At 43.4% G+C, this 17044-nt stretch overlaps 1 protein-coding gene across 3 annotated transcripts in view; it reads right to left on the reverse strand.

Moving 5' to 3' along the window:
- Nucleotides 1-308: 308 nt before the first annotated feature.
- ST8SIA5 (ST8 alpha-N-acetyl-neuraminide alpha-2,8-sialyltransferase 5) overlaps nucleotides 309-17044 on the reverse strand; it is a 67464-nt gene continuing 50728 nt past the window's right edge. For all 3 annotated transcript variants that reach the window (XM_024195323.1, XM_024195322.1, XM_024195320.1), the window contains 3 exons: nucleotides 12413-12525; nucleotides 2223-2315; nucleotides 309-777 (listed from right to left, as the gene is read on the reverse strand). In XM_024195323.1, the coding sequence (XP_024051091.1) occupies nucleotides 309-777; nucleotides 2223-2315; nucleotides 12413-12525 (675 nt within the window). The remainder of the gene's footprint in view (nucleotides 778-2222; nucleotides 2316-12412; nucleotides 12526-17044) is intronic.

Here is a 17044-nt window from a genome sequence, read left to right on the forward strand (position 1 = left end):
AAGTGAAATGATAGCTACACTAATGTGCTTTGTATATCTCTAAAACCTGCTGGAAATGTGCTTCTTGGTCTGATTTCCAGGGCAGTGCATATCCTACGATGGATGAGGTTCACTTCACCCAAATCACATAACCCTACCCCATCTAGCAGGAAGGATGCTGGAATCTCAGCTTCTACGGGATTCAATGCTTTGAGAAATCGATATTGAACAATTATTGCATAATCTCCGGATGTAATAAAAGTCTTCTACACTAAACATAGACACTGAGTTCCTGTTGCACTTTGACATCGGAGGAAAAATCATCATCATCAACAGCAGCTGCAAGTCCCGGTATGAACCCGCAGGATCCCCTTGCTGTGCATGTGGAGGAAGTTGAAGATTTCTGAGGGCATTGCGTGGAAGCCAGGGCGAGGTTTGACATTGTCGTAGTAATGGTGAGTTATAAAAATCCCTGAGGGGTTCATGGGGAAAGCCCAAAAGCCAAAAAGGTGGACCTCTTCACAGAGCTCCAGGGCAGCAGTCACCAGAATCAATCCCGTGCTAATCCGCTTGGCACGCACCCCTTGACCGAGCCAGTAGCGCGAGACGTTGATGAGATACTGAGGGTGGAAATAGTAGACAGCTTGCTGAGATTCAAAATCGTCCAGGACGTATTTGACCCGGATAGAGACATCCGTGTTGCGGGTGTTGTAGAAAGCAGGCAGCAGCACCGATGCATTTTCATAAACCTGTAGCACATCATAGAAAGGTTTCCTCCATTTCTCCAGCTTATGGAATCTAAAGATAAAAGGATACAAGTGATGATCAGGCGGTGAGGTTCAATATGACTTAAACTAACAAACAAGAAGCTTTCCATAAAGATTCCCCGACACAATGAAACACCCCTGATCTTAATAAATAGAGCTGCTTGCAAAAAAATTTTGAAATGATCTTTCAGTGACAAACGGAAAATGTATTTAGCTCTGTGGCTGGTAGGAAATTTGTCATTAAAAAGTTCTGGTAATAAAAAAGGGAGAGGGGGAGAGAGAAAATCATGAATATATTTCACCTTTCCCAACCAGTAAATCCTTTGACTAGTGGTCAAAAAATGAGTCAAAATTTCCACAAAAATTTCATCCCTTATTTTTTCCATCAAAATTTAGGTGCAAAACTTTAAATTTTGAAATGTTTTTTACTAATTGTATTCGATTCATATTAACACATATCAGTGTCGGGGATTATACAAGAATTAATATCACCTCAGAGCAGAAATTTTAGTGAAACATCTAAAATGTAATCATAGACTTTAAGGTCAGAAGGGACCATTATGATCATCTAGTCTGACCTCCTGCACAACGCAGGCTACTGAATCTCACCCACCCACTCCTGTATCAAACCTGTGTCTGAGCCATTGAAGTCCTCAAATCATGGTTTAAAGACTTCAAGATGCAGAGAATCTTCCAGCAAGTGACCCGTGCCCCACGCTGCAGAGTAAGGCGAAAAAACCCCCAGGGCCTCGGCCAATCTGCTCTGGAGGAAAATTCCTTCCCGACTCCAAATATGGCGATCAGCTAAACCCTGAGCATGTGGGCAAGACTCAGCAGCCAGCACCCAGGAAAGAATTCTCTGTAGTAACTCAGATCCCACCCCATCTAACATCCCATCACACGCCATTGGGCATATTTACCGCTAATAGTCAAAGACCAATCCCATTATACCATCCCCTCCATAAACTTATCAAGCTTAGTCTTGAAGCCAGATATGTCTTTTGCCCCCACTACTCCCCTTGGAAGGCTGTTCCAGAACTTCACTCCCCTGATGGTTAGAAACCAATGTTTGAAAGAAGCTTGTATCTGTTGGGGCCAAATCCCATTCACGTTACTCATGCAAGGAGACACACTGAATGGACTTCTTGAGTGAGGCAAGCGGGATGTAGCTCTATGGCCCCAGTCCTGCAGGCACTTAAGCATGCGATTAACATTATGCATGTGAGTGGTCCCGTTGATTCAATGGGAACACACAAGGCCCTGCTTAACTTTAAGCACATGCTGCTGATTTCAGTGGGACTTAAGCATGTGTTTTTATGTGCTTTGGTGGATTGGGGCCAGACTGCTCAGCATATTACACGATCAATCCTTTAGGTCTTGTTTAACTGCAGCCAGATTTTCTGTGACACTTCTGTTTGTCTGTTTTGCGAAGACAAGAGGAAAGTCTAAAGGGGTTAAAAAAATAAATGAATTGACCTTTCAGTAATAATGCTGGGATTGACTGTCACAATGTCTGTCTTTACACCAACGTCCACGACATATTTCTCAGATATAGGAGGTAAATTGCATCTAAAGGAAAGAAGTAAAAAGTAAGTTCAAGAATGCCTTGCAGCTGTTCAGGATGAAAATGTGGAACTGTGTTTAAACATTTGTTATAAACAGCAAAATTAGAAGTAGACTGTGAATTAAGAATCTGATCATGGATACACAATCTGATGGACTGTGGTATACTTGGTCCTGCCTCAGCACAGGGGTGAGGGTGGACTAGATGACTTCTTGAGGTCCCTCCCAGCCCTACAATTCTCTGATTCTAAAATGAATTGATGCTTAAACTGCACACTGCACGTCACAAATTGTTAATGTCAGTGGCTGTAAGAAGAAACATATTTACTCCTCCCTGCTCATGCAAATATTAACACACACATGCTCCCTGTAGAAATGTCCATTGCTTGTTAATAACATTTCCCTCTTGTCAGTTCATTGGCTTTGATTCTGATTATATTTATGGCCAGAAATATCTGGATGAGACTCCAAGAAAAACTAATCTCTAAACTCCCAGTGTTCCTCAAATATCCCCCTCTATATTGTGGATACTTATAGATTCATAGATTCTAGGACTGGAAGGGACCTCGAGAGGTCATCGAGTCCAGTCCCCTGCCCTCATGGCAGGACCAAATACTGTCTAGACCATCCCTGATAGACATTTATCTAAGCTACTCTTAAATATCTCCAGAGATGGAGATTCCACAACCTCCCTAGGCAGTTTATTCCAGTGTTTAACCACCCTGACAGTTAGGAACTTTTTCCTAATGTCCAACCTAAACCTCCCTTGCTGCAGTTTAAGCCCATTGCTTCTTGTTCTATCCTTAGAGGCTAAGGTGAAGAAAGTTTTCTCCCTCCTCCTTATGACACCCTTTTAGGTACCTGAAAACTGCTATCATGTCCCCTCTCAGTCTTCTCTTTTCCAAACTAAACAAACCCAATTCTTTCAGCCTTCCTTCATAGGTCATGTTCTCAAGACCTTTAATCATTCTTGTTGCTCTTCTCTGGACCCTCTCCAATTTCTCCACATCTTTCTTGAAATGCGGTGCCCAGAACTGGACACAATACTCCAGCTGAGGCCTAACCAGAGCAGAGTAGAGCGGAAGAATGACTTCTCGTGTCTTGCTCACAACACACCTGTTAATACATCCCAGAATCACGTTTGCTTTTTTTGCAACAGCATCACACTGTTGACTCATATTTAGCTTGTGGTCAACTATAACCCCTAGATCCCTTTCTGCCGTACTCCTTCCTAGACAGTCTCTTTCCATTCTGTATGTGTGAAACTGATTTTTTCTTCCTAAGTGGAGCACTTTGCATTTGTCTTTGTTAAACTTCATCCTGTTTACCTCAGACCATTTCTCCAATTTGTCCAGATCATTTTGAATTATGACCCTGTCCTCCAAAGCAGTTGCAATCCCTCCCAGTTTGGTATCATCTGCAAACTTAATAAGCATACTTTCTATGCCAATATCTAAGTCGTTAATGAAGATATTGAACAGAGACGGTCCCAAAACAGACCCCTGCGGAACCCCACTTGTTATGCCTTTCCAGCAGGATTGGGAACCATTAATAACAACTCTCTGAGTACGGTTATCCAGCCAGTTATGCACCCACCTTATAGTAGCCCCATCTAAATTGTATTTGCCTAGTTTATCGATAAGAATATCATGCGAGACCGTAACAAATGCCTTACTAAAGTCTAGGTATACCACATCCACAGCTTCTCCCTTATCCACAAGGCTCGTTATCCTATCAAAGAAAGCTATCAGATTGGTTTGACACGATTTGTTCTTTACAAATCCATGCTGGCTATTCCCTATCACCTTACCACCTTCCAAGTGTTTGCAGATGATTTCCTTAATTACTTGCTCCATTATCTTCTACTTAAAACGTTTTACCCATAAGCTAAAATATAAATTAGGTAACACTGGCATTTACACACTTATATGTCTTCTGTTACCATACTATTGGAGCAACTCAAAATCTTATTTGTATTTATGCTCACAGCACCCCCTGAGGTAGGGCAGTGCTGTTATCCCCATTGTACAAATGGGAAACTGAGGCACTAAGGGTATGTCTACCACTGGAATGTGAGCCCAGGCTCAGCCTCAGGCTCAAGCCTAACCCCCCATCCATCCACACACAAATCGTGCTAACCCAGGGCTCAGACACAGGGTACCAGGACCTTGACCCAGGGTTCAAGCCCTATTGCTTTGCAGTGTACATGCTGCTCCGCTTGACTCAGATCCTGGGAGTCCTCCAAAAAGTATCCCACAATCCCATAGACCAATTTCCTTTGTCCTTGCTATGTTCCTTTGTCTTCTCTCTCTAAAATCTTCAATCTACTCTATAGAAAACAGCAGGAACCACCCTCGGTGTACGTCAGCAGCTCAGTCAGTCAGCGTTAACCCGTCCATTGTCTTCTGATCGCCAAGCTGCCTACACACCATCAGAGAGCCTTCTGTGTTTGCAATGGAGATAGAACAGAACAAGCCTTTTGCAAAGTGCGCTGCTTGATCTCACAGGAGCACAGCCTGGTTTTGGAAACACTCTGGTGCAAGGCCAGCAGAACTGTGACCCTGCACAGTAGCAAATAGTGAAGAGGCTGGCGGCTTTGCAAATATACCGAACCAGTGACTAGTGCAGGGAGTGGGTTAAGCGGCTCAAGAGTGAGTACCGGAAAACCAGGGACCAGAACTGCACCTGGGGGAACTTGTCAAAATCATGCCCATTTTATGAAGAGTTTGGCCAGGTGCCGGGCGCTATGCCCAGAATGGTGCCAACTGTTGTGCATGAAGACCTGGTCAGCTGGAATGGTGCCCTAGTGGCCCCAGAATCATGGGCGGTGGGTATCAAAGGCCAGGGGAGGCTAAGCCTCCCCAAACCCAGGCCATGGCCCCGCCCATGTTCTACTCCAAGGCCCTGCCTTCCCCCCTCCCGACTCCCCTGAAGCTGGCAGGGGCTCAGCTCCAGCTGGTGGCTTGGAGCTCGGTCAGCCCAGGGGGACAGGATGGGCCAGTGGCCCAGGGCAGTGCTGGGGCTGGCCCAGGATGGCGCAGGGGCAGGCGGGCCGGAGCTTCTCAGTGGGGGCGGGGGCACCTCAGGGTTCCTCTGGTAGGGTTGCCAACTTTGGTTGTATGAATTCCTGGAGATTTCATCACATGACAGAATTTTTAATTAAAGATTAATCTTTAATTCCTGGAGACTCCAGGACAATCCTGGAGGGTTGCAACCCTATCCTCCAGCTGCGTGGGGTGGGCCCTCAGGCAGAAAGGGCAGGGCCAGCGGGCTAGCCTCCCCGAAGGAGAGATTCATCCACCACCCATGCCCAGAATCTATCATGGGGACTGATGGGAGCCAGCACCAAGCACCAAATGGAGACAAAGAAGTCACCCTGTTGCTGAAACCAGTTCCAGAGTAGGCTCTGGAGAAGCTGCACACTCTGGGTCTATACTCAGAAGAGCTGTTTGATGCAGCCCCTGAGGACCAGCCTGCAGCAGACACAGACAGGACAGAAGCTGCCCCTAAGCCTGGTAAGTTTCTGGCTCCATTTTAATGTTTATCAATACAGTAATGGGAGGGATTTCCATTCTATGAACCAATGCTGCAGTTATGAGACGCCCCAGCTAGCAGCGTGTATCTGCTAATGGCGGATTGTATGCCAGAGACGTGGCTCCCCCCACCACATGGAGTTCAAAAAGGCAACTGGGGCATGCAAACATTAAAGAACACACTGGAAGTGTATCTTCACTGGAAAGGCACAGATTTTTGCTAGGGCCATTCTTGTCACTTAAAAATAATAACCTTAGATTGCCATGCCTGTAAGTATGCCTCTCTATAACCATTTTATGGTCTATCAAGCTGCCTGGCAATAGTGAACACTGTGTGTGTGTGTGTGTGTGTGTGTGTGTGTGTGTGTGTGTGTGTGTGTGTGTGTGTGTGTGTGTGTGTGTGTGTGTGGAAATGTGTTCCATTCACAAATTTAGTCCAGTTCAGTTGGAAGTAATCCATGCAGTCCATAGGTGACAAAACTATTTGTTCCAAATATGACGGTGGTTTGAATTTTTCTCCAGAAATGCGCGGGGGCCTGGGAGGAGGAAGGCTGTGGAGTTCTGTGGTTTTCCATGCAGTCATGGCAGGCTAAGCCATGTGCAAGCTAACGCAGCATCCTGTTGATTCCTGACCCAATCCTGGGTGCTGATAGCTGCAAACTTTTCCTGAAGCAGGAACTCCAGAGAGGTTGTCACATTTCGGGGAAGGGCGTATGTTCCAGGGCCACCTCAGTAGCTGACCAGCCCAGACCACTCATAGCTGTGCTGTTCATTCACTTTATGTCTGAATACTTCTGTTGCATAAACTGCAGGTTTCCCACCAGCAGACTGGAATAACATCTCCCTTTGCCAGTCGGGCACCACAAGAACTGTTATGTCCTCCAAAATGTGGAAGGCCTGAAATAACAGAAAAAGCCTGTCACCCCTCACCACCTGCCCTCAAACCCAAGTAGTTTTGCAATTTTCTACAATAAAAAATGCAGCTTTGCTTCTTTAACTTACCATTGTGCCTGCAATTCTTTTGCTGCACAATTAACCAAGCTGTGTCCAGGAGCTTCTGTGGGCCGAAGCAGCCTTCTCACAATATATTGAAGTTCCATTCGTAAACGTATCGTTTTATGTCCTTGAAATTCCACAGAGATCTTTTCTGTGTTCCTGCAGGGAGCTATTTGAGACAATAACCCTCGATGTCTTGCCCTGTTCCAGGCCAACTGACCGCTAGTGGCTGCAGCACCTCCACTGCTCGCCCGCACTGCAGCACACGCCTGGGCCAATGTACCTTCAGAGCCCATTCCACGAGGAAGCGTTTCCGTGTTGAACTTATGGTTGAAGTTCTGGAGAGGGCCACAAGTAGTTCCCATGCCAAAGGCAAAGGGACCTGTGGCTAGAGGAAGGGCATGCTGCCAGGTGAAAGGCTCAGGCTGGCTGCATAGCTTGAGGACAGGGTTTTAGCCTGGGAGCAGGCACTTGCTTCACAGTTCCTGGAATAGGAACGGTGATTAAGGGAGGAGGACAGAGCTCAGCAGACAGAATGGTTTGAGTGGCCCATATCGCTGACGGCAAGAGTAGCAGCTCCTGCTACATCGTCTATGCCTGGCCTGACCTCTGCGCACTACCCTGTGCTGCAGTCCAGAAGCAGACTGGGTGGCCCAGGCAATCGGACCCCAGGCGTGGCTGGGCAGGGCAATGTTGCCCCATGCAGCCCTCCATGTTGACCTCCTCCCCGTGTATGCCTCCACCTCCCTCTCACAGCACCAAGTGCATGGCAAATAGGGAAAGAAGGGAAAAGAGAACAGGGGATCAGGGAAAATGCCATGATGGGGCAGCGGGGGGGATTCTGTTTTGTACGTGGTTTCACTGTTTGCACTTTTTCATGCACTTTGCGGGATGGGGGGGGGGGGTTGTTTCTGCAAGCTTCTGTTGTGACTGGTGTTTTGGTGTGGTGATGGCTGCTGGCCTGCCTGGGAATGGGCGAATGTTGTACTTTTCTAAAACACGTTTATAATTAAAGCTTTTTTATTTCATCAAATAAGTTTATTTCTTATTCAATAAGTATTCAAAATAATAAAGGTAAACACATGATCGGGGACAATTAGGAATTTGTATGCAAAGACTATCCCTCAACCCAGTTATCTATAGCCATTCATACTTCAATCACTTCCTTACATCAATCCATTTTTGAATAACCCTCTTCCCCCTATTTCATAAGTGGTCTTGTCATTCCTAATTCCACCCTCCTCTCCAAGCACCCCACCCCTCCCCACAATCAATAAGCCTCATGCCCCCCACCAGACCCCACAAGCACATTCATAAAGGTACTATTTCCCCCTTTTCCATTGGACCATGCAAGTCCATAATGTGGGAGCACAAAGCATCCCTGACTGCTGTTGTCCGAGTGCATCCAGCTCCGGCTGTAGTAGGTGCACTTTCTGGCTGCGGGTACCAATTCAGCGGCCCGTCGCTGTCATAGGCCCATTCAGGGGGAAATGGCTCACCTCTGGCTTCACAGAGATTGTGAAGAGCACAGCAAGCCACAGTGAGGCAGACACCATTGATGACACTGGCATCCAAATGGGTCTGTGGACATCTCGAACGGGATTTCAATCTGGCAAAAGCACATTCAGCAACCATTCTACACCTGCTGAGAGTGTCATTAAACTATCTTTTGCCAGGGCCTCTGAAATCAGGGTACAGTTTCATAAGCCAAGGCAAAAGGAGGTATTGCAGGGTCCCCCAGAATAATGGTGGGGACAGTAACTCCATTGATGATAATGTCATTTGGTGGGGATAGTGTCATTTGGTGGGAACAGCCTATCCATGAATGTAGACTCCTGATTGCTGGAAAACCCTGGCATCTTGAGTTTTTCTAGTACAACCCAGGTGACATTCATAAATCGCCCTCGGGTCCACAAGAGTCTGCATAACGATGGAGTAGTACCCTTTGTAGTTTATGTACTCGTGTGCTCAAACTACGAGCGCATGAATCTCATCAATGGCCCCAGTGCAGTTTGGAAACCCCATTCTCTCAAAGCCAGCAATTACTTCAGGACTGCCACTTTGGGGTAAACCACATGCCTGATTGCCTCAGAAACCTCCACAGCCACTTTACCCACAGTTGACTTTCCAACACCAAACTGGTTTGCAACAGACCTGTAGCAGTCTGGGGGAGCCAGCTGCCAAATGGCTACAGCAACCCGCTTCTGGATCAGAAGGGGTGGCCTTATGCATGTGTCTTTATCCTGGAAGATCGGACAAGTGGCTTGCAAAGCTCCAGAAATGTAGCTTTCTTCATGCAAAGGTTCTGGACCCATGGCTGGTCATCCCAGGTGCAGGACAATGTGATCCCGCCAGTCTGTGCTTGTGGCCCTGCTCCAGAAGCTCCAGTCTACATAGGGGGCATCAGAGGCTGTACAGAGTGTACTGAGAACCATCAGTCAGTTCAAGTCTGCCATGCTTGGTGCTCTTCCTCCTCTGCCTCCTCCTCTTCCCGCTCCCTTTATGATGGTGCCGAAATGTACATCAGCATCTCACGGAAGTGCTGCCCATTTCCTGACCCAGGAGTGAAAACACAAGCAAGAGAAGTTCTTCACAAAGTGTCTCCTCCATGTGGCTGGCTCGGGTGGCTGGAAGCCCACTGACCAAAATGACTGCTTGGCGAGATGTGTTGGCGGGTGGTTCAAACTTCCTGTCATGTGCAGGGTGGATCGTCAAGTTTTCCCACAGTGCAACACGGTCAAAGGGCTAGCTAGAGCAGCTGCATTTTAGGTGGGCGCTAGAGAGTCTGGGATTTGGTTGATTTGACTTAGGTCTGGTTGCTGCAGTGTGGATGCCAAAGCCCCAGGTTCAAGCCTGTGTTAAGGAAAATTCTTAACCTACCGTTAACAATAAGTGTAGACGCTCAAGCCCTGCGTTCTCTAACCCAGGGTCAGCTGACTTAAGTCCCGCTTGTCGTGTAGACATACCCTAAGAGGCAGATTTTTTTTAACAGTATTGAGGCAGATAGGTGCTTTTGAAAACCTCACCAGGGCTCTATCTACCCCATTAGGCATCTAAGCACCTTTACAAATCTGGCCCTAAGTGCCTTGCTCAAGATCACACAGGAAGACTGTGTGGAGCAGGGAACTGAGTTCGGCTCTTCCAAGTCCTCCCTATCAGGGCACAATCTTCTAATATTGAGGATTCTGCATTAGAAGTCTTATGTAGTTTCAATAAGATCTGAAGTTGTTTAACAAGATGGTAGTAATGACCCTTTGGAGGGAATGTATTTGAAGACAATCGTTCATACATTCGTACTAGTGTCCATATCATTTCGGAGACTGACATCATTGTCTATCCTTCAGCCATGGCAGGATTGCTCCCTACGATATTTCTTCTGCTAGCTTGTCCAGTCTAGTTTTAAATTTCTCTAGTAAGTTGGGTTCTACTAATTCCCTTGGCAGCTAAGTCCATAGCCTATTAGAACTCACTTTTAGGAAGATTCCCCAAATATTCAGCCTCAATTTTTAATTTTCTTAATTACCCAACTAGTAGCAAGTATCAGTGCAATACAGAAATACATTAGGGCAACTTCTATTTGTTGAATTAGAAAACATCTTATAAAAATAATTAAATCAGCTTAAACCAACAATATTTTTTGTGCAAGAATCATAAAATCATAACATTTTGTGCAAGATCCTGCCAGGGATCTACTCCAAATGTGTCTGATGTGTTTCCATGTAGTTTTCCTATTTGGTCAGTAGGTGGAGCTAGGCAACAGCAACTGGTGATAAATGGAAATTCCATATATAATCTAAAATAAAATCCATTTTTTCCCCTCTAGAAAACAATGGTTTCAAATCCTTCTAAACATAAACGTCCCTGTCAGTGTTAAAATAGGCATCAACATCATTACCACTGACTTCAGCAGCATTCTTTGGATGTCCTGCAATGTATTTTTAGCAGTTTTAATGGCAAAATGAGATGATTATCATCCCACAGTGAAGCAATATGGCATCAGTTCAGGAAAACCTGCCTCTTCGGGACTGCACTTAAGCACATGCTTTACTTCAAAGTTGACATCAACAGAACTTAAATATATGCTTAAAGTTAAGCACATGTGAAATGCTGTTCTGAACAGACTTCTGGATTTGAGCATGTGCATTTCTTAATCATCGCCTATCTTCCTTCTAGACATCAAACCGCTTTCTTTGCATGAGAATCCTAATATTACAATTGTTTCCACTGAAATTCAGTCATTTTTTGACATGCTCTTTCTTTTGATTTGATCAAACTCTCAGGAACCTAATCATTAGTATCAAAATAAACACAACTTCCACTTTTTATCTTGATCCACTTCCATCTCTTTGGGCTGGCACAGGTCAATTACAGGCTACGGAAAGTCACTGTGTAACAGAAATGTCAACATTCTGAATGAGATCACAGGAAAAAAAGAGTCCAAAAAAGATTATTACAACTAAAAGTTGCATTATGCAGACACTAATGTTATGACTTCTGCTGTACGTGCTGCCATTCACCTACTCATGGTTGGCAATCTAAATTCATAACAAGATCCGCTGCTTATTTCAATCAAAGTGACAGGAACAGTCTTGATCAATACAAATAGGTGGGACTCTGTATAAATTCAGTTTGGGTTACCCTGTCTCCAGAAAATATAGAAACTAGCCTGAAAAGCCAAGGAAAATTACTAGAGGCACAGAGGAATGGATTTAAAAGATCACAACTGTTTAGTTTAGTGAGGATACAAAAGGTGACATGACAGAGGTGTATTTAGTAATGAACAGTGAAAAGAAGACTCATAGGTTGTTCCTAATTATCCCTTGACACCCAATGAAATTAAAAGGCAATCAGCCAGAACCTGATCTCATTTTCACCAGTGTAAATCAGGGTAACTCATTGACTTTTATGTAACTAAGATCAGAATCTGGTCCAATAAAGGTAAAAATGTAAAAAGAAATATTTTTATGCAACACAATAAATAATCTGTGGAATTCACTGACACAAAATATAAGCCAGACAAAGAGTTTAATAGGATTCAAAGACACTAATCAGAGAGAGACAAGGTGGGTGAAATATCTTCTACTGGACTAACTTCTGCTGAGGGAAGAGCCAGAGAGAGCTCTCAGAAGAGCTCCGTGTAGCTCGAAAGCTTGTCTCTGGCTCTTCCCCCAGCAGAAGCTGGTCCAATAAAACACATCATCTCACCCACTTTGTCATCCTGAGACCAACATAGCTACAATACTAAAGACATTGATATGAATAATAAAAATAACCTCCAGAGTTACAATAAGGAGGATGAACATGTATAGGGATAGCCTCCTTCAGGACATAAACCAGCAACTAACTGTGTGGAGTTAGGAAGAAGTTACCCCCACAGACATGTAATTTATAATTGTCTATTAGGTGGGTTTTTCTTCTAAACCATCTGGCCATTGCCAGAAACAGGATAGTTCATTAGCTGGACCATTTGTTCCATTTTGGCAATTCTTATATTCCAACATAAGAAAGAATAGATGTGTGATCTTTTATTTAGTACTATACAATGCTAAAAGAACTGTACTATAGGATGATTACCGAAATACGAAATCTGCACTGTCAATCTCCCGTCCACATCTGCTGTTCTTGAGAATCCCTCCATTCCCAACCACAGCACATTTCTTAAATTGGGAGCGATAGTACGGCATATCCTACAGCAAAACGAGAACAAACCAGTTACTTTCCTGAGACATGCATGTGGCAGCAGTTCCCTTTTCTGCAGCTATACCTTGAATGAAAATCAGATGGATGGAATAATAATCGGCAATTACCATTGGTCCCTCCCTGGGGTCCAATAATCCCACGATACATGTTTATATGAACTGACATGACCATTCTCATTGTAGTTAGAGAGATGCTGTGGGAAACTGGTTCAGAAAAAAAAAAAAGTAAGAACACCTGAACCTTTAGCCAATATCTAGAACTGAATGTGTAAGTTTCCATAATGTTAGAGATGTTCTTTCACTTCTAGTGTCCAGATGGGGACCAAAACCATAGATTCATTCTATCACAGGCATTATATTATAAATTGCCTAAAAAACACTACTCTTCTGATATTTCTGTCCTGATTTTACATGCCAGAAAATCTGATCCCATGAAACACCTGGTCTAGTTTAGAAGATTCAAGAGGTCTGCCTAGTTTAGAGAAAGGGAGAACATTTGGGATGCTTATCAGAACTGAACCTGGATTCTGGATATCTCTTGCTGTAATAACAGCATCGTAATTATTATTTGCTAGAGTAGAACCTCAGGGTTACGAACACCAGAGTAACAAACTGACCAGTCAACCACACACCTTATTTGGAACCGGAAGTGCACAATCAGGCAGCAGCAGAGACAACAAAAAAAGCAAATGCGGTACAGTACTGTGTTAAACTACTAAAAAAATAAAGGGAAAGTTTAAAAAAAGATATGACAAGAGAAGGAAACTGTTTCTGTGCTTGTGTCATATAAATTAAGATGGTTAAAAGCAGCATTTTTCTTCTGCATAGTAAAGTTTCAAAGCTGTATCAAGTCAATGTTCAGTTGTAAACTTTTGAAAGAACAATGATAACATTTTGTTCAGAGTTTCGACCATTTCAGAGTGACAAACAACCTCCATTCCCGAGGTTCTACTGTACTTGTACTGAGGCAGTGCCCGGAGGCCCTAATCAGGGATTGGGCCCCATTGTGCTAAGACCTCTACTGTCATAACACAAAGATGGCTTACAATTTAAGGCCCCTACCTACAAAGGACTTATGCATCTGCTTCAGCTTAAACACCATGGCCCATTGAAATCAATGGAAGCGAGGAGCCTAAGTACCTTTGAGGATATGGGCCTGTGAGTCATCACACTGGAGTCAACACAACTACTCACAATGCGTAAAGATATGCACATGCATAAGCCTTTGCAGGGTAGGGTCTAAGCATCAAGCATCTCTTCTATATCCTAAAGGATAAAATTCTGCTCTCAGATGAATGTATGGAGCAGCCACTGAAGTTAATGAGAGTTATAATCACATATCCAAGGACAGAATTAGGCCCTTAGGGTGTGAGAAGTGTGAGGCAAAGCTCAGGAGAGCTGACACCCTATGAATATGTAGAGATGTGCTTATATAAGCATGAGAATGCTCCTATTAGCACATACATATTTTATAAGTAATTTCATAATGAAAAATACATCCAGATGGAATAGTGATGTAAAATGAATGTCTAGGTGATTATTTATAGTGCACTACACATGTTGCACATAAGGCATGAGGCTGAAGGACATACAATACAACTGTCCATCTCAGAAAAGCAATAACAACCCCATGGACGTGTGCTGCTGGGCTATCTTGTTACTCTTATACAACGGAATTTCCTACAAATGAGTAAATAGTGGGAAAGGGTTTTGGCTAACATTGATCCAAATTCCAAAGTAAATTTGGTTTGACTGTTTTCACTTTCCGCACACCTACAAGCCCTACTGATTACTCTCAAAATAAAGAGAAATTTTTCAGCTCGATATTCACTGAAATCTGACCACAAATTTAGATTGTAAAATGTGCAATTCACAATTTGTACTGTGCTGGTTAGTTACATAAATCACGTGGTATTATTGCTGGTCCCTGATTGGGTTACTAATGCAACAAACCGACACAGGCCCCGATTCAGCAGAGCACTTAAACACATGCTTAAATTTCAGCATATGCCTTCATCCTCTTGTTTGTCATGGATTTAAGCATGTGTTTAGAATTAAGCATGTTCTTACATGCTCGGAGCAACAGGGATTGGATTACTCATGTGCCTAACTTTAAGCATGTGTTTAAGTGCTTTGCTAAAATGGAGCCATACTGGGTAAAAGCCAATCCTTCCTTATGCAGAGGTCCCGCACCGCACTTACGCACAACATAAGTCTCATGTAAACACTGTTCTGAGGGCATACCTGGAACTTAAACAGTGTTTAAACAGAACCAGATTTCAGGCATGTAAAATTAAAAAGGTCGTAGAGGACTTTTTAACTAAGGTTCTCGGGAAAAGCCGACAGGAGCAGAGGAGCACATGGTTTGGACAGAGACATCCCTTGGGAAGGATTTATTGAAGGGGATACTCAACATCCCAGCAAAGAAGAGCAGATAGAAGTTGATAAAGAAAGGGCAGGAACTGAAGAGAAACAGTCAAACAAAGAGGAATCCAATTCAATTACATCACATGAAAGCAGACAACTAAATACTGACAAATTGTATAACTGCTTGTATACAAATGCAAGAAGTCTAAATACTAATATGGGTAAACTTGAGTATCTAGTATTAAATGAGGATATTGATATAATAAGCATCAGATACTTGGTGGAACAATGATGACCAATGGGACATGGTAACACAGGGTACAAAATATATAGGAATGACAGAGTAGGTCATGCTGGTGGGAGAGTGGCACTATATGTGAAAGAAAGCATAGAGACAAATATAGTAAAAATCTTAAATGAATCAAACTGTACCATAGAATCTCTATGGATAGAAATTCCATGCTTGAATATAAGAGTATAGCAACAGGAATATACTACTGACCACCTGGCCAGGATGGTGACACTGATTGTGAAATGCTCAGGGAGATTACAGAGGCTATAAAAACACAAAACCCAATAATAATGGGGGATTTCAATTATCCCCATATTGACTGGGTACATGTCACCCCTCAGGACAAGATGCAGAAATAAAATTTCTAGACACCATTAATGACTGATTCAATGGAGCTGCTAGTCCTGAAATCCACACAGGGGGAGGCAATTCTTGATTTAGTTCTAAGTGGCACACAGGATCTGGTACAAGAGGAGAATATAGCTGAAGTGCTCAGGAAAAGTGACCATAATGTAATTAAATTTAACATCCTTATAGGGGGGAAGGTATCAAAGAAACCCACTACAGTAGCATTTAACTGCAAAAAGTGGAACTACACAAAAATGAGGAAGCTAGTTAAAAGGAAATTAAAAGGAATAGTCACACAAATGAAATGCCTGTAAACTGCATGGAAACTATTGTAAACACCATAATAGAGGCTCAAACTAAATATATACTCCAAATAAGAAAAAAACTGTAAGAAGACCAAAAAAATACCACCATGGCTAAACAATGGAGTAAAAGAGGCAGTGAGAGAAGCATGAACCCTGGCAAGTCAAAAAAGTATAATTAGGCAGGCCAAAAAAAAAGTTTGAAAAGCAAGTAGCAAAAGACACAAAAACTAATAGCAATTTTTTTAAAAATACATCAGAAGCAGGAAGCCTGCCAAACGACCACCGGGCCACTGGACAATCAAGGTGCAAAAGGAGCACTCAAGAAAGACAGAGCCATTGCAGAGAAGCTAAATAAATTCTTTGCATCGGTCTTCACTGCAGAGGATGTGAGGGAGATCCCAACACCTGAGCCATTTTTTTAGGTGACAAATCTGAGGAACTGTCCAAGATTGAGGTGTCAATAGAAGAGGTTTTGAAACAAACCTGATGACAAATAAGTCACCAGGACGAGATGATAGTCACCCAAGAGTTCTGAAGGGACTCAAATATGAAATTGCAGAACTACTGACTGGGGTATGTAACCTATTGCTTAAGCCTCTGTACCAGATGATTGGAGGACAACTGATGTAACATCAATTAAAAAAAAAAGGCTCCAGAGGCAATCCTGGCAATTACAAGCCAATAAGCCTAACTTCAGTACCAGGCAAATTGGTTGAAACTATTGTAAAGAACAGAATTATTAGACACAAAGATGAACACAATATGTTAGAGAAGAGTCAATATGGCTTTTGAAAACTCCTCACCAATCCATTAGAATTCTCTGAGGGAGTCAGCAAGTACATGGACAAGGGTGGTTCAGCTGGTACTTGGACTTTCAGAAAGCCTTTGACAAGGTCTCACACCAAAGACTCTTAAGCAAAGTAAGCAGACATGGGATAAGAGGGAAGGTCCTCTCATGGATCAGTAACTGGTTAAAAGATAGGGGATACAAAGTAGGAATAAATGGTGAGTTTTCACAGTGGAGAGAGGTAAATAGCAGGGTCCCCCAAAAATCTGTATTGGGACCTGTTGTGCTGTTCAACATATTCATAAATGATCTGAAAAAGGGAGTACACAGTGAGGTGGCAAAGTATGCAGGCAATACAAAATTACTCAAGATAGTTAAGTCCAAAGCCAACTGGTGCAGAGTTACAAA

Source organism: Terrapene carolina, unplaced genomic scaffold (genome assembly GCF_002925995.2).
Source record: "Terrapene carolina triunguis isolate 2854851 unplaced genomic scaffold, T_m_triunguis-2.0 Scaffold69, whole genome shotgun sequence".
NCBI lineage: Eukaryota > Metazoa > Chordata > Testudines > Emydidae > Terrapene > Terrapene triunguis.